The sequence below is a fragment of the Eucalyptus grandis genome, chromosome 3 (genome assembly GCF_016545825.1).
Source record: "Eucalyptus grandis isolate ANBG69807.140 chromosome 3, ASM1654582v1, whole genome shotgun sequence".
Lineage (NCBI taxonomy): Eukaryota > Viridiplantae > Streptophyta > Magnoliopsida > Myrtales > Myrtaceae > Eucalyptus > Eucalyptus grandis.
This window is the reverse complement of record NC_052614.1, coordinates 30,697,053-30,721,861: the sequence shown is the minus strand read 5'-3', so window position 1 is coordinate 30,721,861 and position 24,809 is coordinate 30,697,053. Positions and strand designations below refer to the sequence as shown.

General features: G+C 39.6%; 1 protein-coding gene across 1 annotated transcript; it reads right to left on the bottom strand.

Moving 5' to 3' along the window:
- Positions 1-916: 916 nt before the first annotated feature.
- On the bottom strand, positions 917-3,183 carry LOC104439424 (aspartyl protease AED1). Its single transcript, XM_010052492.2, has 3 exons — positions 3,018-3,183; positions 1,430-1,843; positions 917-1,134 (listed from the first exon to the last, which is right to left on the bottom strand). The coding sequence occupies exons 1-3, from the start codon at positions 3,181-3,183 to the stop codon at positions 917-919; spliced, it is 798 nt and encodes a 265-aa protein (XP_010050794.2).
- Positions 3,184-24,809: the final 21,626 nt, after the last annotated feature.

Below are 24,809 nucleotides of genomic sequence, written 5' to 3'. Positions count from 1 at the left end.
CATTCCTAATCGCGGAAGTTCTACTTCAAATAAGATAGAGCGACAGAGTACTTAAATTTTCCAAATATTCGTCTAAACATGGTTACGTGGATTTCATAAAAATCCACGTAATTTTTTTTTTATCTCCTTCCAATGGAGAACAAAACACTCTCAACAGTCACTACATCACACAATCACGATCGTAGCGTGTTTTGACTTGAAGTGACAAGGAGAACGACATTCGTTATTATTCTCTAAACCGACCAAGTACTACTAAAGCAGACACTCAAATGATTCCTTGTCCTTTCGAGAACTCAAAATGCAACCCATCTTAGAGACAGGCCTTGGCGCCAAACCCAATTTGTCCTCCGGTCACATCATAGACCACCTCAAATGCCCTCTGCTGTGTGTTGCCGTAGATGGCGAAGTCGTCCGCGCCCGCCGCAAACGCTAGGCAAACTTGCGATACATCCACCACGTAAAACATCCCGCTCAAGATCCAAATCGATGTCAATTGGCCCATCGAAAGTGAACGTGATCACTGGGCCGGTGAAGGTGCTAACCCCACTGAAGTCGTAGCAAGTGTCAAGCGGCTCAAATGGAGGTGCACTCGTGTAGTTCGCCATTGCCTCTCGGAATGCCGACCGGAGGGCGGTGTATGCAGTTGGAGGCAATTGTGTCACCGTGGTCCCCGAGTCTATGATTGTGCTGGCATTGGAGAACACAGTCGACGGTATGGAAAGTGGCTTCCCATCTACACTGATTCCTATTATTTTGATGCCGTAAAAGAGCGGATTCTGTGCGACGGTCACCATCGGCGTGAAGCTCAACGACGGGGATGTGACCTTGTCCCTACCAAAAGTCAAATATCCCGGGGCGCTAGTTGAAGGAGGGAGGCAGTATGAGAAGTATCGGCCATACTTGGTCGCAGTTTGCTCTATGATTGATATTGGGTCTCGACCAAGCCCAAGTAGTCCGGCCAACCCATCGAATAACCCTCCGTTGTTCTCGCCACAACCGAATTCGAAGTTGGTAATAACATCCGTTGGGTTAGGGTGAGCGTCTCCGTGGCAAACAACCCAACCGTGAAGGAGGAGCCGTCACCGTATCCCGTCTCGTAGATGCATCTGGATCCGCTACAACTAGGTAGCTGACCTGCTCATCATATAAGCTGATTTATAAAGCGATTCTAAACTTGTTCCTAGAAACCTCTCACAACTAGCAGTCCTCTTCCTGTCTTTATTCTCCCAAATGAAAATCTCGCCAACATGGTTGACCGGCTATGTTTTCCGCCATCTATGAGAATGGGGGAAGGCTTTCAACTTGCGAGTTACAAACATTGACATCACTAATCATTATTCTTAATTATTACATGCTGATGATGTCTCATTTTGTAATCCACTAATTAAAAACCCGATTGGACATGCAACACACAACCATCGATTATTACCTGTGCCAGAAGCGAGGCCAATGCAAGATGGCGCAAAGCAAGATATGTTGGCATAGGACGATGAATTAGAGGGGTCGAAGATTGGCTCGGCCTGGCTATAGCAAGATATGCAAGGCTCACATTGGGTCCAAGTAAGTGCACTTCCCGTATCAAACAGGAGGGTCAGGTCCTTCGTTGGCGTGCCAAGGCCTATAGTCACCACATAGCCGCCGCCATTGGTGCTGTTACTCGCTGGGAGGCTAACGTTGGACTCCTTCAAATCACTGGTGCCACTGATGCTGTTGGAGATCTTGGATTGGATCCATTTCGCCCTTGCCATGTCTTCGAGAAGAACCTGCGTGTGATTGATGGGGCCACCATCGAACAGCTGGGAGCATGGTCCATACTTGTGAACTAGTTTAAGGGTTGAGTTCACTGAGAAAGAAATAATGGAAGTCACAAACGCATTAACAAGAGATTATATTACCGCGCAGAACTATGTTAGATGCAAGGAATGAGAAATCATTGGCAGCATACTATTGAAAACACTCATCAAAGCAATCATGGTATCTAAGCAATCGAAATTTATGTTTATGAGTAGCTAATTAATTAATTGCAATGTGGCTGCAGTGTAACACTCTTTATTAAGTGAACTATCTGTCGCTTCATGAATGATCATGCTATATTTTACGCTTTCTTCATCCACCAACCTTATGATTCAGTATCGTTATCCTTCCTTTTAAATTATGCTTTGCTATAAGCAAAAAAGAACAAGCCATTGGCTTTGTACATATGTTTGGTCTATACACAATGATCATTCCCAACTTAGCCAAAAGTTGAGTTTACTTAAACTACGTTTGGTAGTTAGAGTAAAATTCAAAATAAAACAAAATTTATTATATGTCTCATGTTTGATTCTTGCTCAAGACAGGATAAAGTCAAATATAAGAGAGATATGAACTAGATAAAATTACCCCACAAGAGAAGTGAGATAAAGATAGATAAGATTTATAATATCCATAAAATGAATAATGGAAGGGAAAGAAATTAAAAAAAGAAAATAATTGTAAGAAAAATGTATTTTGGGAAAGATTTTTACCATCTCCATTTGTGCAACTTTTAAATTCATTTAATATAGTCATTTTAAGTATATATTGATCGAATATATTATTTTTTATTGTAATTCACAAAATAGTAGACAAGATTAATATAGTTTACTATTTAATTAAATTTTATTAAATTCTTGTTGATATCTCTGTCTTGCCTACTTTTGAAAGACTTTCAGCTCAATTCAAGGCTGTTCAATATTCACGTATCTGCTCTGAGGGTGTGTAGTATATCATAATTATTGTTATTAGCAAAAAGAAACGAACTCATTCCCCTACAAACACGTTGTTACAACTTACAAGAATTAGTTCGGATGAACTTGTCGGCGGTATACTTTAAATAAATACTGATTGATTCAACAGATCACAACCCAAAAATCAATCGCTCATCATTTTTATGTTTGTAGAGCAGTCCCACGGAATACTACGTTTACACACACATAAGCACAAAAATAAATAATCGGGGAGGGAGAGAAAGGATGGGGGGCAGGGAGGAGAGAGACCATTGTTTGTTGAAGCTGTGCAATTGACAGAAGGAGAAAGAGAGCTGACAGAGACGGTAATCTGAGCTCCATGGACAAGAACCTTCTTCTCAAAAGAGCTACGAACGCTCAACACAAAAGCACACAGCAAAATCCTCATCAACTCCGACGAAAAAGAAGAAGCCATCTTTCTCATCGTCTATTTTCTCCCACAACTAGGGCTCTTTATAACAACTCACATGTGCAAGCACATAGGGAAAATTACCAAAACAGCCCTAAATCTATTATAATTTTTCCAATTCAGTCCTATTTTTTTTTTTTTTGGCCAATTCATTACTAAATTTCTATGTTTGTGCCAATTCAGTCATCCAATCAATGTTGTGTTGATTGGCGCTACATGGATGCCGGTCAACGCTGGCATGTCAATTTTTAATACTTTTTTTTCCTTTTTCTCTCTTTCTTTTTTTTTTCTTTTTTTTCCCATTTCCTTCTTTTCCTAGCCAGTTGATGAACCAGCTAGAGGCTAGGGGACCAATGGTTGAGGAGATTGACCTCGCTGGCCCTAGCCTTTGGCTGGCTAGAGGAAGAATGAAAGCAAAACTAAATAAATAAATAGAAATAAGAGGCGAGCCTCGCCATCATTGGCAAGGTCAAGCTCACCCTCGCCTAGATCTAGCTAGGTCATGTCTCACTAGGGCTGCAAGCAAGGTTGAGCTTGCCCTCGCCGTTGTTGGGCAAGGGCAAGCCTCACCAATGGTTGAGGAGATCGACCTCACTGGCCCTAGCCTTTGGCCGGTTAGATGATCGCAAGCTCACCAAGAGGAAGAATGAAAGCTAGAAAAATAAATAAATAAATAAATAAAAATAAGAGAGCAAAAAAAAGGAAAAAATATTTAAAAATTGTCATGTTAGCATCGGCCAAACGGTCACTACCAACTGACATTCACGTTAGCACTAGTTGACCAAAATTAGCTAGATGTGTTGAATTAGCACAAATGCAAAAGGTTTATGATTGAATTGACAAAAAATATTTAACACCAAATTGAAAAAATTCCTATAGATTCAGGATTATTTTAGTAATTGTTCCCAAGCATATCCTTTCATAAGCTTTTTGATACCCAACTATCATGTGATCGATGCCCTTCCCATACGTTGCACCCGTACTAAACTAGCAGTTATGGGTTTGCGTTGACCTTTCAGCGCAGGCACGTAACTAGCAATAAAACCAGGAACTTGCAACTTGATTGTTTACTCTATCCCCCCAGTAACATGTACACGCCGGCCTGATTACATCTTGATTAAGGTGCAATCCCGTTGACGTGAAATAAAAAGAAGATTCAGTCTGGTCTTTTCTACAAAGGAAGCTCAATTGTCTTGAGCAAGGTAGCTGAATTTTCCTTACATAATTTAATAAAAGGAAGCTCAATTTCTTGTTTTATTAAATTACGTAAAACTTTGACCAGAAAAAAAAATACGAAACACAAGGTAACTCAATTTTTCCTTCCGTTGACACCCTCTTCCTTGGATTTGTATAAAAAGAAAAGAAGAAGAAGCTGCTTAAGCATGACTGATCACATTGGAATCAAGTGATGTAATTAGGCAGGCCTGCAAAATATAGTATGTGACATTTTTTTTCAAAAAGCCGGCATTATTATAGAACATATTAGTGGAGAGATAGAGTAGAATCGGTCATTAACAATTTCGTTGTTGATTAATTAAGTTTTTAACGTTTTATTATTTTCAGAAAATCCGCTAAAATCCATGGAAGTTTGCCCACTATAACATCAATACTTCAAACTTTTTTGTGTTATTAAAACCCTCAAAATTTTACTAGTGTGCAAAAATTTCAGCTGTCTACCATGAAAAGTCATGAATTTTGCCCATTGTGATACCAATTTGGGGTGATCAATATTCGGGCTAGAGCTATCACCTAGAGGGTTGAAAAGGTGATTAAGCAAAATTTAAAACAATTGAATTCAATATTGCAAGTGACCAGTGACTGAAGATGAATTGTACAGTGATTAGAGTTTACCATGTACAGTAAACTATCAAACAAAATAAATGAGAGAGTTTAAGGGAGAGTAAAAATTACACACAATAGTCATAATAGTTTTGCTTATGATAAGCCTACCTTCATTCCTACACTGACAACCTATTGGCTAGATTTTACTAGAAAATCAATTGGAGGTTATAAAGTCTGAGTACTCTCTACTCAAGTAGGTTCGATTGTATCATCTAATCTCACACTCAACAACCTCTCAAAGATTACAAATTAAGCTCATAAAGACAAGTGTGTAATATCAAAGCTCTCTTTGAACTTTGAATTTTAGATTTCGGATCTTATACTTCCTTTAGCACCACGATCTCCATTTATACTCCTCTATATCCAAGTTGATCGTTGGACAAAAATCTTGAGGACATCCATCCACTCAACTCGTTAGACCTGAATGATATGAGAAGATTTGATTGCTTATAGGATTGCAAGATTAGTCTCCCCTAGTTCTGTTGCCTATACAATGCAGTTGGGTTGTCATAAGTAGAGTTCCTCATTTGAAAAGAGCGTCTCGTCTCCAGAAGATTGTCACATGGATCATGAATCCTTGATATAAGAGGATTATGTTGATATTGATCCTTTCTAAATGGATGGACAATCAATATAGCTTTAGAAAGAAATCCAAGCCAAGGTTACTAGTCGTTGCACTTCACAAAATCCAAACTAATAATGAAAATCTTGAAACTTCTCATAACGTCTAATGTTGTGTATTATCTTGATAATCTTTGTGAATTAGATTGATGTTCTTGATTTTCACATCATAACAATATCTTTGATGTAAAGAACCAAAATTTCTTGTATAAATGAATAAGTCTGAGTCTGATAAATAAGGTCCGAACAAATTTGCTTCAAGAATATCACCTAGAAATCTTAACAAGTTCCTCATAAAACACTTAAGAAAGGTTTTGTTAATCTTCAAAATATAATGGGAAGTTTTCTCAACAATCTCCCCCTTTTTAATTATGATAACTTTCCAAGTACAATTAATAGAGAATTTTGATAAGATTTTAGTGGAAAAGATGCTCTCTTGAAACCATGATTTTAGATAAAGCGCAATATAAAATCTATAAAAAGGTTTGCGAAAAAATTAAGAGATTAGCACATAGAAAAAGCAAATCAAAGCAAATAGAATTATGTAAGAATTTATGCTTTGTAGAAAGAAATATAAAATAAGAGTTTAAAAAATTTAATTACTCTTGTATAGGTTCCAGTTCTAGTATTACTCCCCTTGCATATAAGGAACATATAAAATGTAAAGGCATTTATGTATAAGGTTTGATGATAAATCCTGTAGGTTCTGCTTATGCAACCTCCCTTTTTTTGTTAGCATCATAGACAATTGAATTTGCAAATATAATCCATAATGCAAACCATAATAAAGTTAGAGAATCAATCCAAGCTAGAGTATTAGTGCAAATTCCAAACCAAATCACACTCAAAATAACATGTATTACAATCCATACTCAAAAGAAATCAACTTAAAAAGCATTTTGAAAAGTTCACTTCAAGGAGGATGTTTGTGTAGGATTTGGAAGAGGAGAGCTTGTTGTAGTAGGTTCAACCAAAGCTAAAGGAACATGAACAAGATGATAAAAGTTCAAATTGGCCACTCTATCCTCAACTGTCTTTAGTTTCCCTTCCACTTCCTTAGCAAGTTTCTCCATCTAAGTTTCAAACAAGAGCGTTTTAAACTGTCTTCTAGAGTATTCTATTTCTCCATGATTTCCATTAGGTTTGCTAAATAATAGAATTGTTCTGATCTTATGTGTTTGAGGAATAGATTCTAATCCAACCTCAATAGCAACATCAATATCCATATCCTTCTCATGCTCCTCCTCAATCTGAGCACCTTTTGTCCTCCCCTAAAATTGTGTCTATAATAGGGATATTTCATTTTGATGTTCAGAGGAGTTCGGTACTTGGATTAACCTCAAGGATATTCTCAAGTTAGGTAGGAACTTCAGTATTTTGAATTATTTCAACATTCTCATAAGTTAGCTCTCATCCAAGAGTCTACCTTTGGTCGTGTATCATCTGTCAAATGCACATCAGCAACAATGCCTTTGACAATTGCTCTAGCTTGACTAAGTTGATGTTGATCTTTAGTATTTGGGGCATTAAACTGTTGTTGGTCAATCCTTTCTCGTTGTTGAATCTCTTGGACCATGACTGTTACGATCCCAACTCCGTCTCTAGGGTCATGAGCAACAAGGGTTATTTTCACAACATCCTAGGCATATTGCTGTCCCATTCTTTTTATCTTTTCATTAAGCACATGCAAAAGTGTTACAAACAACACCCAAACAATAATAAATAGCTAAGAAAACAACCACTTGTAAATATACAATTACATCAATTATATTTACATGCCCCTTTGTTACGGGCCATTATATTTACAACCACTACATTTTCTACGCTCCAAAGACCAAGTAAACCTTAGCTCCTCTAACAGGACTACAACTCCAGCACTAGTGGGAGACCTTAATGTCTACAATTCTAAAAAACAACGGGGTGAGTCATGGACTCAATAAGTAAGACCCACTAATTTCTAGGTAGGAGGATGTCTCACCTATCAACAACCATATAACTCATCCAAAACATTAATCATTGATAGATCAATAGCAAAACACAAGCTTTGTCTTGGATGAAACATGAGGAATCCTCAAGCAATAGTATGCAAGCATAAATCAATATTCAACCCACAACATGAGGAACTCACGCCTCATTCAATATTATACAAGCATAAACAAGATCCATTCCATAGTATGAGGAACTCACGCCTCACTCAATAATATGTAAACATAATCAAAATCCCTTTGATAACGTGAGGAACTCATGCACACGAGGTTAATTTATTAATAGCCGAAATTCATTGACTCTTTCGGAATCCATTGAGCATTTGAAATCCATAAGGCAATGTTCCCTAATCCAAGGGTGACAGCTAGAATTATTACAACATCCCATCCTTCTGACAAGGCATCTCGTTGGCATGGGGCATCCCATTGGCGAGGGGGCATCGTTGCCAAATCCATTGGTGACGACATAAATTAGTCCATCATGTGTCCATGCATAAAGCATCACAATCCAATTTTTATCTTCACTTTTAGATCAAGGGCCTGAAGGCATGCCATGCATAATTGTGTAAAATGACTTATCAAAACGGAGATGTTAAGCATGCCAAGCACAAATCAAGGATCGCGACTTGATCCGACATGTTTGAGCACTGATCTAGTACTCAACTCGGCTTGGGAACGATATATCTCAATATCGCATCAAGACCATGATAGGATAAGCCCGTCTTAACATGTTCATTGATTGAGTACCAAACTTGGCTCGAGAGTGATACACCTCAATACCGTGCTGAGACCATGAAAAGATTGACCTGTCATGAAGGAAATTCCATTAGTAATAAAAAAAGGTAACATGTTCACCGATCTAGTACCAAAATTGGCTCGGGAATGATATTCCTCGATATCGCACCAAGATTAAGAGAGGACTGATCCGTCATGATCCTACATATGTCAAGGCCAACAAAACCCTTTTTGGAAGCTCGGGGTGTGAACTAGAACATGCATTTGTGAAAAAATGGTTGGAAGTAGTTTTGTAAGGAAATAGCAAGCTTTCACAAAAATATTTCTCAAATTGGTTTGAGTCAAAGCATAACCGAAGCATATTGAACAAGTATGCAAATTGGACTTCTTTCAAAGCAATTCAAGCCAAAGCATGAGCCAAGCTCAACAAACAAGAACCGAACTCAATCAAGGGACAAAGTCACAACCCAACCTCAAGCAACAACAAGCCAATCAACTTTAGTTAAGGACTTGTCACATGCTCGGAATAGCGTAACACAACATCCTAGTCAAATATTAGTAAGTTCTACTTACCACACTTCAAGGGATGGTCTAGGTAATTGAGCAACATGCAAGTGAGCAAATGGGCAAGAAGGGCACGACCACACGGTGAGGGTGAGGTTGAGAGAGTGAAGGAGGAAGATGAGGTGGTGTGTTGTGTGAATGAGGGAAGGATGCCCCTCCTCTATTTATAGGCAATCCTAACTTGTTCTCCAAACCTTAAAAGTCAAGACTTCCTCTCTAAGTCAAGAAGCATTAAATGCAAGGTAATTTGGTCACCAAGTCTCAACGTATGATAGGGCTTTAGATTTGTAGCTTGGGACACCTCAACATGCCATTTAAGGACTTGACTCCAAGCTTGGGCATGACACACAGCTCATAAGTGAGAAAAACAGTTTTGAACAATTTCCGAAATTAGTGTCTTTACCTTATCAAACGGAATAAAAAAATTATGATATTTTAATATTTTGTAGAGAAGACCTTAAATAAAATTTGTTATGAAGAAAGTAAAGTCAAATTCGTGGTGTGCAAAGAGGAAAAATATTGAACACAACCCAAATATTCATCAGTCAAGCAGATTCAACAGTTTGAGAGAGAGAGACTCATTTTGAAACTAAATCTTCACAAAACTATTTGAAATTTTAATATGTTGTAGATATAGATGTCATTAAAAACTTTTGTGAAGAAAGCATGTCCAAATTAGAAAGGAAGATTTTATAAAAATTCAAGAAGGCAACATAGTCACCGTTTTCACTACACGGGATAGGTTTCCAGGCGGTGAATGATTGGGCCTTCTATCATGCCTTGATCCTCCGAGTGCCCATCCCTCCGCGGTTGACTAAATAGTGATGTCCTAGGATGTGTCGCTAACCCATTCATTTTAATGCGCATGCGGAAGCAAATAATAAATCCCCAAACAACAACAAGATGGAATAGAAAAGCAGAGCCACAAATCTTTCAAACCACAACACACTTATATACACACATCAAACTATTTCATATACAATACTAGCCAATATATACAAGGTTTGCAAAATGGGGGTTTAGAGTGCTACAGATCCTCTATTCATTTGAGTCTTCAACTAAATACTCCGGGGTCCTTGAATCCGAAAGATCCGGGTCTACCACTGAACCACCAGGAGGATCTGCCGTGTCTTTTCCAAAAGCAACCTCCAACACCAATATAGGGACCTCAAACTCTAGTATGGGACTCTCATTTTGTCCATTCCGCTCACAATGATACCATGATCTATATTGATGGGGTACCTTATGGGCTAGACCCGCATCAACCTAAACCGCGGACCTCATGAGTTCATAGACCCATCCTCTCGGGTTCCCTTGAAGTGGAATATAACATCTCTACTCGGTGAACTTCTTCAGTTAGCCAAAATACTCGAAAGGAGCTGCCATCTAAGAACATGAAAATGTTATCCCACAACGGGGTGAGATGACGTCTTAGCAAGTTCACCCCCTAAGTCCTGACTAGGAAGAAAATACGCCATGAGGGTTGTCTAAGCACAAGCACAAGTCAGAGGACTTACCTTTGCCTTCATTCCTTCCTACAAGTTAGTACAATTCAACTACTCAATTCAACTCAATCAAATCAAGTCATCAAATCAGATCGAGTCATTGATCAATCAATCCAGTCGATTGATGCCATCAAGACCTTCTCATGGTCAACTCAATCAATACTATCTATCTAGTTTGATCACATCAAGAGCTACTCACCCTAAGCTGAAGATAGATAGTATGGCTCACCCAAAGTTGATAAATAATATAGCTCACCAAAAGCTGATAACAGAGTATACGCTCACCTAAAGCTGATATATCAAAACCCGCAGGCTGATATAGTATACTCACAATGCTCACAAAAAGCTACTAAGGTATACTACTCATCCAAAGTTAATATATTAAAGCTTGCAGGCTGATATAGTATACCGGTATACTACTCACCCAAAACTGACATATCAAGGCCCGCAAGCTAATAATCATGTGTGGCTGATAATCAAGTTGATATACCATCCTGATCATTCGACAATTTCACCACTTTTACCATACCCAATGAAAATAATTGTTTATGAATACACAATCGACCTTAGCCAAAATATAATATTTTCCTTTTTTAAAATCCACTAATTCCAATAATCCATCAAAAATTTTTTACATTGTAAACCGACGCCTGATTTTTTCTAATTAAATACCGAAGTTATTAAATTTTGGGATAAATACCCCAAAATTACAATTCACACTCAAATTACACAAAAGAGCACTCAATTAATTAAACAAATCACACCATTGCAATCAACACAAAATTCTAGTCATTGACTATCTCGATCTAATTTTCGGAAAATAATAATTAATTAAATAATTACCAAAATTAATTAATAAATACCAACAAATGCAACTTAGGCCGGAAAAGCCTAATTAAATACCTAAATGGGCCCGGAAAATTCCGGACCTAACTAGATAAATACTACGACCTATTTACTTGCTAATTGCACTGCTCTAATCACCCAACATGCAATATCGAACGATTAAATTGCTAATCCATTATAACTAACCACATAATCCATACTTAACCTAAACTAGTCAACCCTTAAGCATAATTAATTATCTAAGCAGAGATTAGTGAGTAAACTCACTGGATTAGTGTTTCCAATGAGTTCACTTCAATGGGGACACGAAGGTGAGCCATAAACTCCAAAGCCGAGGCACCAAGCGAGGCCGGGAAAGGGTCCAAAGTCAGCCAAACAGTACAAGGCTAACCCAAAGGCTTCGGTTCTATGGTAGGGCCGAAGGAGAGAGCTGAGCTGTTGGTTCGGCGAGATAGGGCCGGCGAAGGCTGCAGCGGTCTAAGCAAGGCTTCACGGGGATAGGTAGTGGCTGGATAGCAATGTATGGCGGTGGTGGAGGCTCCTATGATGGCCTAGTGAACGACAAACAACTACTAGATGGCGCACGGGACATGGGATATCATGTAGACGTGCAAGGCGTGAGGGTGGCGCGATAGAGCTGGCGGAGGTCGGACGAGCATGTGACGGGCAAGGGAAGGAGGCTGTGGTTTTTCTCTAGTCTTTTGGAGCTTCACTAGTCTAGAAAAATGGAGGAGTTAACCAAAGGGAAGAAGGAAGGAGAAAGCAACTCATGGAGGGGGCCACCTTGCTTTAACTCTATCCTATTGTCCTCTAGAAGAGGTCCCACAGGTTTGCTGGCTTCCTCAACACACTTGTAGCAGCCAAAGCTTCCTTGGGAAGTCTTGGAATAGGTCCAAAATGTTGAGGGACCAAGGGCTACAAATTTCGTACAAATACACAACAATTCCCTTAAATTCCCTTCGATTCCCACCCAACTGAGCTCAATTTGTCGACCAAAAATCCAACCAAGGTGTCCACAATCAAATTGACATTTTTCCTCACCAATAGAACCAATTTGCATCCCAAAAACATGATAAAAAACGGTCCCCTGAATTTTCCGGACTAAATCTTTGCCAAAAATTTATGTTTGCAGAAAAATCTTCGGAGAATGAGTCAACGTTCCTAAAATAACTCGTGATATGATAAAACTTTCAATTTTTGAAATCAAATTCAAATTCGCGGTTAATTTCAATCTGGTGTGATTTTAGCGTGACCTTTGGAAATTTATGGTGCAATTGACCCGTAGTCGATTTTCTTCGAGCCACATTGTACCTCTTCGACACATTACCAACCCTCGGTTGTCATGAAAATCTCAAGACTTCAAATACGGACATAGGGTACTAAAACGATAGAAAAATCAGTCTAGTACCGATCAACGAGAATTTTGCAATTTGGTGGAATCACCTATGTTTAGCTACACATCTCAGTCGAATTGACCTATCTTTAATCTATAATCGATCTTTACCGTGCCGTAATGATCTCTGTAGACAAGCACGGTCGAGTAGTCGATTCCTAATCAAATTCTCAAGTCTATTGCATTAAAATCTTTTAATAGTTTCCTTAGATAGTCTAGTTATCTCATGAGCGATTAGCTCAGAGAATAGCACTATAAGCGCATCGATGAAAGGGCCAATTTATTCTATTGAAAATAGGACTGAAATTTCAGAATGTCACACCTTATTTCCTACCATTTCACCTCATAAAAATATGAAATTAAGGAAGTTTCTTTAAATTGGCACAAAAAAAAATTGTGTAAAATTAAAAAATAATGGAGGTCTAGTAATTTTGAAAATCAAATGTGGCAATCTTAATTGGAAAAAGGAGGCGTCCCACTTGGTCAAGAAGCATTAATTGTTGGGGATCCTTATCTCCTAAGTTTCCAACTAGGTCCTAGGTTAGCTTGGAGATGAACATTGAATAACTAGAAGTCAAATGTAATTAATGTGCTTTTATCTTGTCTAAAAGGCTTGACTTGCTTGCTCTTTCTTTCAATGGACGTGTAGTCCATTTCTTGGCCTCCAAGATCTTCTACTTAGTTTAAGATTATAACTAGGCTAGGATATAGGAACACATAAGCCTCTACATCAATTATCTTCATTTATTGAGATCACACTTGCCCACACTTGTTCATACTCAATTCTAAGAAGATTTGGCTAATTCAAGGCCTAGGTGTCTCCTCATTAATGAGCCAAAGTCCAAGTTTCAAACTTGTCTTCCAAGGTAAGAGCCTTTCATGCCAAGTGTCCACCCTTAGTCAATATACATTAATTAACTACAAGCCAAAGGAATTAAATGCACTTTAGGAAAATATCTAAGTTTTGAAGGCCTTGTCATTAGGCAGGGATTAATCGAGTTTGATCGTGACTGACAACCTTATTTGGCCCAAGGTTCATGCGTAAGCCATGCCCAAACAAAGCTAGATGCAACCCAGCTTGATTGGCCAAATCAAGTTTGAAATCCCTTTTATTGAGAAAAGAGGTCGCAGCTAGGTTTATTGGCTAGGTCCTAGCCTGGTTGGTCGGTCCTCTAGTCGGTTTGTGGGCTAGCCCGTGGGTCAGTTCTACTCGGCCAGTCCTGTGGTCAATCCTTGGGCCAATTGACTAATCTTGTAGCTGATCCTATGACTAGTCCAAGGTTCTTCACCACAAGTCTCAGTTAGTCCGAAATTGAACCATGTTGAGTTTATTCAATCCATGGTTGATTATCAGTTGTCATGTAATCGTGTGGAATTGATCAATTCGTATCAACTCATGGTCGCATGGAATCAATTCATGATCATCCATGACCGGCATAATGACCGGGTAGAATCACCCATGACCGATATGATGACTAGATGGAATAGAGCCATGACTATTCATCAATCCATGATTGTACATGATCATCCCACAACCAAACCTTATGATCAAATAACCTTTCCATGGTCAAATACTCTATGACTGGACATTGGGTTACTAATCCTTAAATGGCCAATTGACTCATGACTAGCCTTCAAGTTGACTCATGGTCAAGTCTCGCCTTTGACATACCAAGCTTTTGGCCTATTAGTCAAGGCCAAAATAAGGGTTGAAATAAGTGGATGTTGTGTGATAAATTGTTATTGGGCTTAGATAGGTTATCGAGTTTCAAAGCGATAGGTTATAGGATTTTGGTGATAGGTTATCATGTTTAGGAAGATAAGTTATTAGGTTATGATAAGTGAAATTGATATGTGGTTTTATTATGTCATAATATGATGAAGTGTTATTATGTGTTATAGACTTAAATGGGGATGAATCCTGCGTTAAGTATGATATAGGGATCATGAGTTATATGTGTTATGTGAGTTACATATTACGTGTTGTATGTGACGTTGTGATATGGCATATTATTAGAGTATGTTATGGTGTGGCGATATGTTATATAAATAAAAGATGGATTATGTGATGGATTTGTTGAAACATAATAAATGATGTGAATGTATTGTGGGAGATGATGACATGTGGAAAATGATTTTTAAATACATGATGACCTAATCCTATTTTGTTAAGTTTTATATGACATGGGTTTATGAAGTAAATGGTGCATATATGTATGACATAATGTAATGCGCATGGGTGACATGATGACATATGGTGAAAGATGTTGCATATCGCATGGGCATCACATTGGTTAAATGAGAAAGATAAGAAATGAATTGTGTGATGGCATGTCCATGTAATCATCTAAGACCTTGATGCATATTACTTGGGGTGTGAACCCGTCCTGATGCGTTTTTACAGAATAATGCCCGATTAAGTTCGGATGCCTCCAAGTCAAAAGAATACCATTCGTGAATGGATTTTGGAATGAAGCTCATTATAAGAATGATTGCCTTGATATGTTTTACACGGGACAATGCCACGCTCAATAGGGCAAGACAATGTCTAGTTACACAAGATGACAGTGAACCTTTAAGTTGGCCTTGGGTCCTGAGTGGCCATAATAATTTGGACATATTTGTATGGGGAGTGCATGAGATTCGTATGTGTTCAAGTCCGGATTATTGCATGGCATGAGCGCATGATTTGAACCATAATGCATTCGTATGTTTGGCTCAATATGTTATGGAATTGTCTATGCATCTATATGGATGGCCTTGAATAATAGATTTGTGATTATGTGAATGGTGAGGGTAAAGCGAGAGGGGCATTGCCATGTTTTGCCATAGATAGATAATTGCTTGTTTAGGGCACTTTAGAGGTGAATGGCTTCCCTACATGAGGTCTAGGAAGTTCACTCATTGAGTTTATCTTATATTTGTTTGTTAAATGTTTATAGACCCTAGAATGGCTGAACGTTCGTCATATATGATTTGGCCTCCTAGTTAAGCATAGTCAGGAGTTGATAGAGTATTCTATACTGGGAGGGGTCGACGCACACTACACGCATTATGTCACGACCATTTGGTTCAATAAGGGCCTACCTAACCTTGTGCCTCACCGATTCATGGCTTGGTACTTTTGGGTGGGTAATGAGAGCCACAGTCCCATCCACAGCTTCAATGGTCCATCGAGTGTTGCAAGTTTAGGGGGAGGCATCAGTTGGGATGCTTAGGATGGGGACATTCCTAATGGGAAGTGTCTGACCCTGAGCTCAACCCCATGTTGATCATCGAGCTGAAGCCATGCATCCTAGAGGCCATAGGGGCTTAGGTAGTAGTGGGGTGTTAGCACTTTTGAATCGCTCTCGTAGTGTATTAGAGGTGTAGGTGTACCTCGAGCCCACTTTTTATGAAGGTTGTAGTAACGCGGTCGGGTGCATCAGATGTGGTGAAGCTTTTGTTTAACTTTTGAACTTGACGTGTACGTGACTTTGACTTATGATGGATATATATTAGTATGTTTGTTTTTAACTATCCTTGTTGAATGATGGAATGGTGATTTGTTTATGTTTCCGCCTATGCATTTTATCATCATTGTGAATTGGGTCAGCGATGCCTCTTGGGCCATTGCAATCGAATGACTATAGGAATGGAAGCGAGGGGTGCTATGCACTCGGAGTGGGTCGAGGCATGACATCCCGCTTTGGTCATTATCTGGAGTGATAAGGCATGTTGAGACTTTAGGATAGTTAGCTAGGAATGCTTACGATACGCATGTGATTGCCGATACTTTACTAAATTGTGATTCTAAATTCCTAACTGTACTAGTGGGGTTGTAGAATCAGCTATGAAAGGAGTTTAGCCCAAAATCGAGGATGTTATGAGGAAGGTCAACTCTTGAGCTAGCTAATGGCGAGGCAAGGCGCGTGAGGATCTCAGGTTTGATGGGATTCTGCGAGCCCTAGAGACCATAAGGAACTTGACTAGGCAGCGGGCTTGGTAGCAAGCTACCATCGCCGCTACTCACCATGATGACCCATTAGCTGGAAACGAAAACCAAAGGTTGGTGGAGCAGATAATTAAGTTGAAGCCACCCTAGCTCTCAGGGAAGGATGATTCTAAGGTTAAAGCTTTATGGATTAAGAAGTTGGAGATGGCCTTCACCTTGTTAAGGTGTACCAAGGAAGAAAATGTAACCCTAGCGGTCTACAAGCTGCAAAGCAACGATAATAACTTGGGATGTGTTTGTGGAAGCATTCAATGGAAAATACTTTTCTAAGTGTGCCCAAGAGTAGAAGATATATGAGTTTCTACGACTTTGCCAAAACTACCTATCAGTGGACCAATAAGAGGCCAAGTTCGTGGAGTTGTCAAAGTATGCTCTAAGAATGGTTGAGGATCCTATGGTTCGAGCTAGGAGGTTCGAGATGGGCTGACGCCCAAAATCCATAGCTAGTTAGTGCCTCTAAACCTGAAGGACTATGATGAGCCCTATGAAAAGGCTCACTAATTGAGAGGGATATGGCCGAGCAAGCAGCTGCATATGGATCACGGTTTGCTGCTAATACGGATAACCATCAATTTAGGAAGAAGTCGATGGCAGGAGGAAAGCACCCTATCCCTCCCAGTAAGAAGAACAACATTAGGAAGCCGGCACAGAACCTAAGCCATAGTTACCGATTCTGTGACAAGTTCCATGGATCTGCACTGTGCCACACCTAGACAAGAGCGTGCTTTGGATTTGCTTAGAGGGACACCATGTCAAGAACTGTTTGCGATAACTAGCTAGAACGTAGCCGCAACCCCTATTCACAGGATAGCAATTAAGAGCCGCGCCGCAAGACAATTCGAATAGACCCCCAGCCTAGGGTAAGATGTATGCGGTGACTAGAGAAGAGGCCAAGGATTCCAAGGTTGAATTACAAGTATGGTCTTCTTACACCAACATGTTGCGTGTGCTTTGTTTGATATGAAGGTGACACATTTGTTTGTAGTTGATTAGTTCGTTAAGTTAGCCGGGTTAGAATTGAAACCATTGAAACTGTCCTTAGCATCTCCACCCCTATGAACGATAAGGTGATATCTATTTTTGGCTATTAGGGGTGTGAGATAGTTATTAATAGGCAAAAGAAGTTGATAGATTTGGCTTTCTTGGCTATGCATGATTTTGATGTTATAATTGGAATGGATTGTCTTGATAAGCAGCACGAGCCACGGTTTACTATTTTAGTAAAGCTATACAATTCAATTTGGTTGGTAGCTTTGGTTTTGAGTTTATAAGACACAAGGGTAGGTCGTCTACACCCTTAATTTCTTCGCTTGAGGTAGAACAATTGCTTGAGGAAGGCTGCCAAGGCTATCTAGCAATAGATGAGGATTTAACTATAGAGGAGTCAAAGTTAGAGGATATTATTATGGAATGAGAATTTGTGCATGTTTTTCCATAAAAAATTACCAAGATTGCCTCCAAAGTGAGAGATTGAGTTTGTAATCGAGTTGGCCTTTGGGACAAAGCCAATCTCAAAGGAATTGTATCAGATGTTGCTATCCGAGTTGAAGGAGCTAAAAGTGCAAATGTAGGAATTACTGGATAAGGAATTTTATTCACCTTAGCGCATCGCCATGTGGAGCACCTATCCTGTTTTTGAAAAGAAAGATGGATCATTGTGATTGTGCATCGATTATTGATAACTCAATTAGGTGACGATCAAGAACAAGTACCCATTGCCAAGGATAGACAACCCGTTTGATCAACTTCAAGGGGCATTGGTGTTCTCAAAGATAGACCTGAGAATAGGCTATCATCATATAAGGATTAGGAAGGACATCCCAAAGATCGCATTTCGGACGTAATATGGCCATTACGAGTTTACGATGATGCTAGTTCGGTTAACTAATGCCCTAGTTGCTTTCATGGACCTAATGAACTGAATATTTTAAGGAATGTCTAGCTCAATTCGTCATAGTCTTCATCAATGATATACTAGTGTACTTGAGGAGCCTAGAAGAGCATGTGCAACAATTGAAGGTATTACTGACCCTTTGAGAACATGCACTTTATGGCAAGTTTAGTAGGTGCGAGTTTTGGCTTAATCGAGTAACATTTTTGGTTCATGTGATATTGGGCGATGGAATTTCGATGGATCCAACCAAGATCGAAGCGGTTATGAACTAGCCAAGGCCTACAACAATGATTGAAGTTCGGAGTTTTCTGGGATTGGTTGACTATTAGTGGCAATTTGTGGAAAGATTCTCTGGAATAGCTATGCCACTGACGCAACTACCAAGGAAAGAAGTGAAGTTTGAATGGACAAACAAGTGCGAAAAGAGTTTTCAAGAGCTTAAGCACAAGTTGACGACTACCCTAATGTTGACAATATCATCCGGTCTTAGAGGATATAAAATCTATGCGACGCTTCGTTTGAAGGATTGGGTTATGTCTTCATGCAACATGGAAGGCTTGTAGCCTATGCATATAGGCAATTGAGGCCGCATGAGTAGAATTATTTGACATGCAACTTGGAGTTGGCGGCAATTATCTTCGCTTTGAAGATTTGGAGACAATACTTGTGTGGGGAAAAGTTCCTGATCTACACCGACCATCAAAGTCTGAAATACCTATTCTTGGAAAAGGAATTGAATAGGAGATAGAGGCATTGGATAGAACTTCTCAAGGACTACGACTATGACATCCTATAACATCCTAGGAAGGCCAACAAGGTGGCGGAAGCACTTGATCAAAAGTCATCAATTGCGCAAATGATGGTTCAAGAGTGGATACTTCTCGAAGGTGTACGAGATTCAAATTTCGAGTTTGAGGTAGGCCATCTTTCTAGTCTTATGGCTACTCTTTAAATTGAACCCAAAGTACAAACCAGGATTAAAACCTTGCAATCAATGAATCAGGAAATTCAAAAGCTTGTGGAAGGAAACCCTAAGAAGATGAACAGGAACCGTCGGTAGTATTATTGGTTCCGAGGACGACTATGTGTGCCTAACAATGTGGAACCCGAAGTACAAACTAGGATTTCCAAGTGACAAATGATGGGATCTTGAGGTTTCGAGGATAAGCTATGTGTGCCTAACAATGTGGAACTTAGAGAAGAGATTCTAGTGGATGCCCACTGAAGCAGCTCTAGCATCCACCCAAGCAATATGAAGATGAATAGGAATTGTCGGTAGTATTATTGGTGGAATGGCATGAAGGCTGACATCGCAAAATACATGGCAAAGTGTTTGACATGCCAACAAGTAAAAGCCCAACACTATAAACTTGGTGGATTGTTGCGACCATTGGAGATCCTAAAATGGAAGTGGGAGCATATCACAATGGACTTTGTGATGGGATCGATAATGAGTTAGAGAGGTAATGATTCCATTTGGGTTGTGGTTGATTGTTTGACCAAGTCAACTCACTTCATTACTATACAAAAAGATTATGCCATAAATAGGTATGTCTAGTGTACATGAGGCAAATAATTTGGTTGCATGGGGTTCCAGTGACGATCACCTCTAATTGAGATTCCAAGTTCACTATTGCATTTTGGAAAATTTTATAGATGTCCATAAGAACAAAACTATAGTTCAGCACAGCTTATCATCCATAGAGTGATGGACAATCTGAGAGAACAATCCAAACTCTCGAGGATATGTTGCGAGCTTGTGTCATAAATTTCAAATGAGGATAGGAAGACCAACTGCATCTCATCGAGTTTGCGTCCAACAACAATTATCAACAAAGCATCGAAATGGCACCGTTCAAGGCATTGTACGGATGTGCTTGAAGAATGCCCATCTATTGGGATAAGGTTGGATAAAGAAAAATTACTAAACCCGAACTAGTGCAACAAATTGTGGAGGGAGTCCAGATCATTTGAGGAAGGTTAAAGACAGCCCAAAGTTGCCAAAAGAGTTATGCGGATAAACAATGGAAACCTCTGGAGTATCAAGTTAGTGATCACGTGCTCCTCAAAGTGTCACCAATGAGATATACATCCCATTTTGGCAAGAAAGGGAAGCTAAGCCCCAGATTCATAGGACCCTTTGAAATTTTGGAAAGAATTGGGACTTTAGACTATGTTTGGCACTACCACCAAATCTTGTCTAGGTTCATAACGTGTTCCATGTTTCATGTTGAGAAAGTATGAACTAGACCCGACACACGTACTAAGTTATGAGGAGATCGAGGTAGACGATAGAGTGACATACGTCAAATAGCTAGTGCAAGTTGTGGACAAAAAGAACAAATGTTGTGCAACAAGGTCATCCTCTTGGTGAAAGTCATCTAGCAGCATCACAAAGCTGAAGGAGTGACCTGGGAAAGTGAGGACATTATGCAAAGCCAATACCCCCATTTGTTTGAAGAAGTAGTTGATCCTACAAATTTCGAGGACAAAATTTCTTTGAGGGAAGAGTTGTAACATTCTTGTTTCGACCCGATTTTTCAAAATGGAATTGTTTCGGCAAGCAATCATCGGACGAGATCGTCTTGAATATCAATAAATCACTAGGGTATCAAAAAAGGTCACTTTGGCGCAAAAACTTGGTTTTTCAATGGCAAGGATGTACAAATGTGGAAAATTGGAAACGAGCCACAAGCAGAGACCTAATGGGTCCAAGCCCAAGTGGGCGGCCCAAGGCCCATATGCCCAAGGGGTGGGCAGCCAAAGGAGGCCTTTGGGCCCTTCAAGCCCATCAAGCTCTCTTTTGGCAAGATTTTGGCATTAAATGAATGTAATGACATGAATAGTGCATGAATAGTGCAAGATCTTAGTGAATAGACTGAAATGCCCTTCCATTGAACTAAAGACAAAATGGCAAGATTGGAAATTGGCTAAGGAAGGGGGCCTCTTGCATTTAGGTGGCAAAGGAGAGGAGTTTGAAGCCAAACTAGTCCACCTAGCTAGTCTAGACCTAAACCTTTGTACTCAAGTGTGAAATTCCCTCATTAATGCACAAATTTTTACTTCTTGGACAAGTTTTCCTTGATTGATTGATGTGAGTCCAAGAAGATGTGGAGTTGATGTGCATTTATGAGCAATATTTCTCTTTGTCTCTCTCCTCCTTCTCCCTTAAACCGCCGGCCACCCTCTCCACCTCACTTTCACCTTGTTCTCTCTTTAAGATGTCACTTCCTCATTAATTGAACCCTAGATTGGAGGGATTTGGAAGACTTTGAGTGCAATGCATTGAATGGACAAGACTTCTCTCTCTCTCCAATCTCTTGGTTCTCTCTCTCTCACCCTCATTCTCCCTCATTTCATCACTTGTCTGGTTTCAAGCTCTCTATCTCTCTTCCCTCACCACCACCGAATGCCCACACTTCCATCACTCTCTTTGCAAGCTTGTTCTTCATTTGTTTCCTCTTGTTTTTACCTCACCCACAACCGTTCATCAAACCCCCAATGCCGAGCCGCCCTTCGTGCCACCGAACTACCACTCAAAGCCAACTGACTAGCCTCCTTGAGAGCTGTTTGGTGCTGTGTAACCCTCACCCTTGCTCCCTCTCACTCTTTTCCTCTTCGGTTTGGTGCCTCACAAAACCCGAAAACCATACCGATGCCGAACCACCACCAAATCACTGCCGTGCCACCGCTGAACCACTGCCGTGCCACCGCTAAACCACCGTTCAACTACTATCCGGCTTCCCATGCACTATGGACGTAAGACTAGCTGTTGTTTGGTCTTGTTATTCATTTCCCTAACACGTTTCAAAGCTCAAATTATTTGTGAGTGGCTTTCTAGCCCTTGATTAGGGTTATCATTGCACTTAGTGAGTAGTTTAGGACTTGTTAGTGGTTACATGATGATCTATTGATGTGATTAATGGATGTTGTGTGATAAGTTGTTATTGGGCTTAGATAGGTTATCGAGTTTCAAAGCGATAGGTTATCGGGTTTTGGTAATAGGTTATCATGTTTAGGGTGATAAATTATTGGGCTATGATAAGTGAAATTGATATGTGATTTTATTAAACCATAATATGATGAAGTGTTATTATGTGTTATAGACTTATATGGGGTACGAATCATACGTTGAGCATGTTATAGGGATTATGAGTTATATGTGTTATGTGAGTTATGTATTATGTGTTGTATGTGACATTGTGACATGGCATATTATTAGAGTACATTTTGATAGGGTGATTTGTTATATAAATAAAAAGATGGATTATGTGATGGATTTGATGGCTTGTGGAGATGATGACATGTGGAAGAATGATTTTTAAATATCATGATGACTTTATCCTATTTTGTTAAGTAGTTTATATGCCATGGGTTTATGAAGTAAATGGTGCATATATGTATGACATAATGTAATGCACGTGGGTGACATGATGGCATACAACGAAGGATATTGCATGGGCATCACATTGGTTAAATGAAAAAGATAAGAAATGAATTGTGTGATGGTATACCCGTGTGATCACCTAAGACCCTCATTGCGTACTATGCAGAGTGTAAACCCATCCTAATGCTTTTTATGCGGGACGATACCCGATTAAGTTCGGATGCCCCCAAGTTAACGGGATGTCATTTGCAGATGGATTTCAGAATAAATTTCCTTACAAGAATGACCTGCCCTAATGCATTTTACATGGGACAATGCCATGCTCGATAGGGCAAGATGATGCCCGGTTACACCAAATGACTACGAACCTTCGGGTTGGCCTTGGGTCTTGAGTGGCTGTAATAATCTAGACATATTTGTATGGGGAGTGCATGAGTTTCGTATGTGTTCAAGTCCAAATTATTGCATGGCATAAGCGCATGATTTGAACCATAATATGCATTCGTATGTTTGGCTTAGGAGCATGGATTATTGTTATGGAATTGTCTATGCATCTATATGGATGGCCTAGATTGGCTATTATGTGAATGGTGAAGGTAAAGTGAGTGGAGCATTGCCATGTTTTGCCACTAATAGATAATTGTTTATTTAGGGTGCTTTAGAGGTGAATGGCTTCCTTACGCGAGATCTAAGGATTTCACTCATTGAGTTTATCTCATATTTGTTTATTGAATATTTACAAGCCCTAAGAATGGCTGAGTTGTTCAATCAGATACAATTTGGCCTCCAATCATAAGGTGACAGAGTATTTAGTAGCAAAAGGAGCCAACGTGCACTACACGCGTTACGTCATGACCATCTGGGTCAACTAGGGCCTACCTAACCTTGTACCTCATCAATTCATGGCCCGGTGCTTTTGGGTGGGCAATGAGAGCCATGGTCCCATTTGTCACTTTAATGGTCTACTAGGTGTCAAAGGTTTTGGGGGAGGCATAAGCTAGGATGCTAAGGATGAGGACATTCCCAATGGGGAAGTGTTCAACCTTGAGCTCGACCCCAAGTCGATCACCGAGCTGGAGCCATGGAACCTAGAAGCCATAGAGGCTTAGGTAGTAGTAGTAGGGTGTTGGCACTTTTGAACTGCCCTCATAATATTAGAGGTGTAGGTGTACCCCGGGCCTCTTTTTCATGGAGGTTGTAGTAGTGCGGTCAAGCGTATTGGATGTAGCAAAGATTTTGTTTAACTTTTGAACTTGACATGTATGTGACTTTGACTTATGATGCATATATATAAGTACATTTGTTTTTAACTATCCCTATTGAATGATGTAATGGAGATTTGTTTACATTTCCGCTTGTGTGTTTTATCGTTATTGTGAATTAGGTTGGCGACGCATCCTGGGACATCACAATCGAACGGCCATAGGAATATAAGTGTGGGGTGCCACGCGCTCGGGACAAGACATTTGCTTTCCAATTGATGACTTGATTGCAATGTGAGTTTTAATCCCAAGTAAAATAAATTTCTTTTCTAATCATTTTGAGTGTTCATCAATGTTATGTATCTCTTTGTGCATTGGTAGATTAATTGCATTCACTAATTCACAAGAAAACACATCATGCATCCCACATAATTGTTCTTTCTAGGTAACCCAATTTTGTTACCTAGTCGGTGGCTTGGTTTTCTTCCCTTAAACAATGGGCCGGCTTGGCTTGGCTAAATTGGATTTAAAATACATTTTCTTTCTCTGATTATGTTCCTCATAACCCATGGGGCTTATTCACAGCCTAATATACTTGCCACAATCACTGAATTGTCACTTTCACACACATAATGTAAAGGTATCTTCTATACTTGCCTCACAT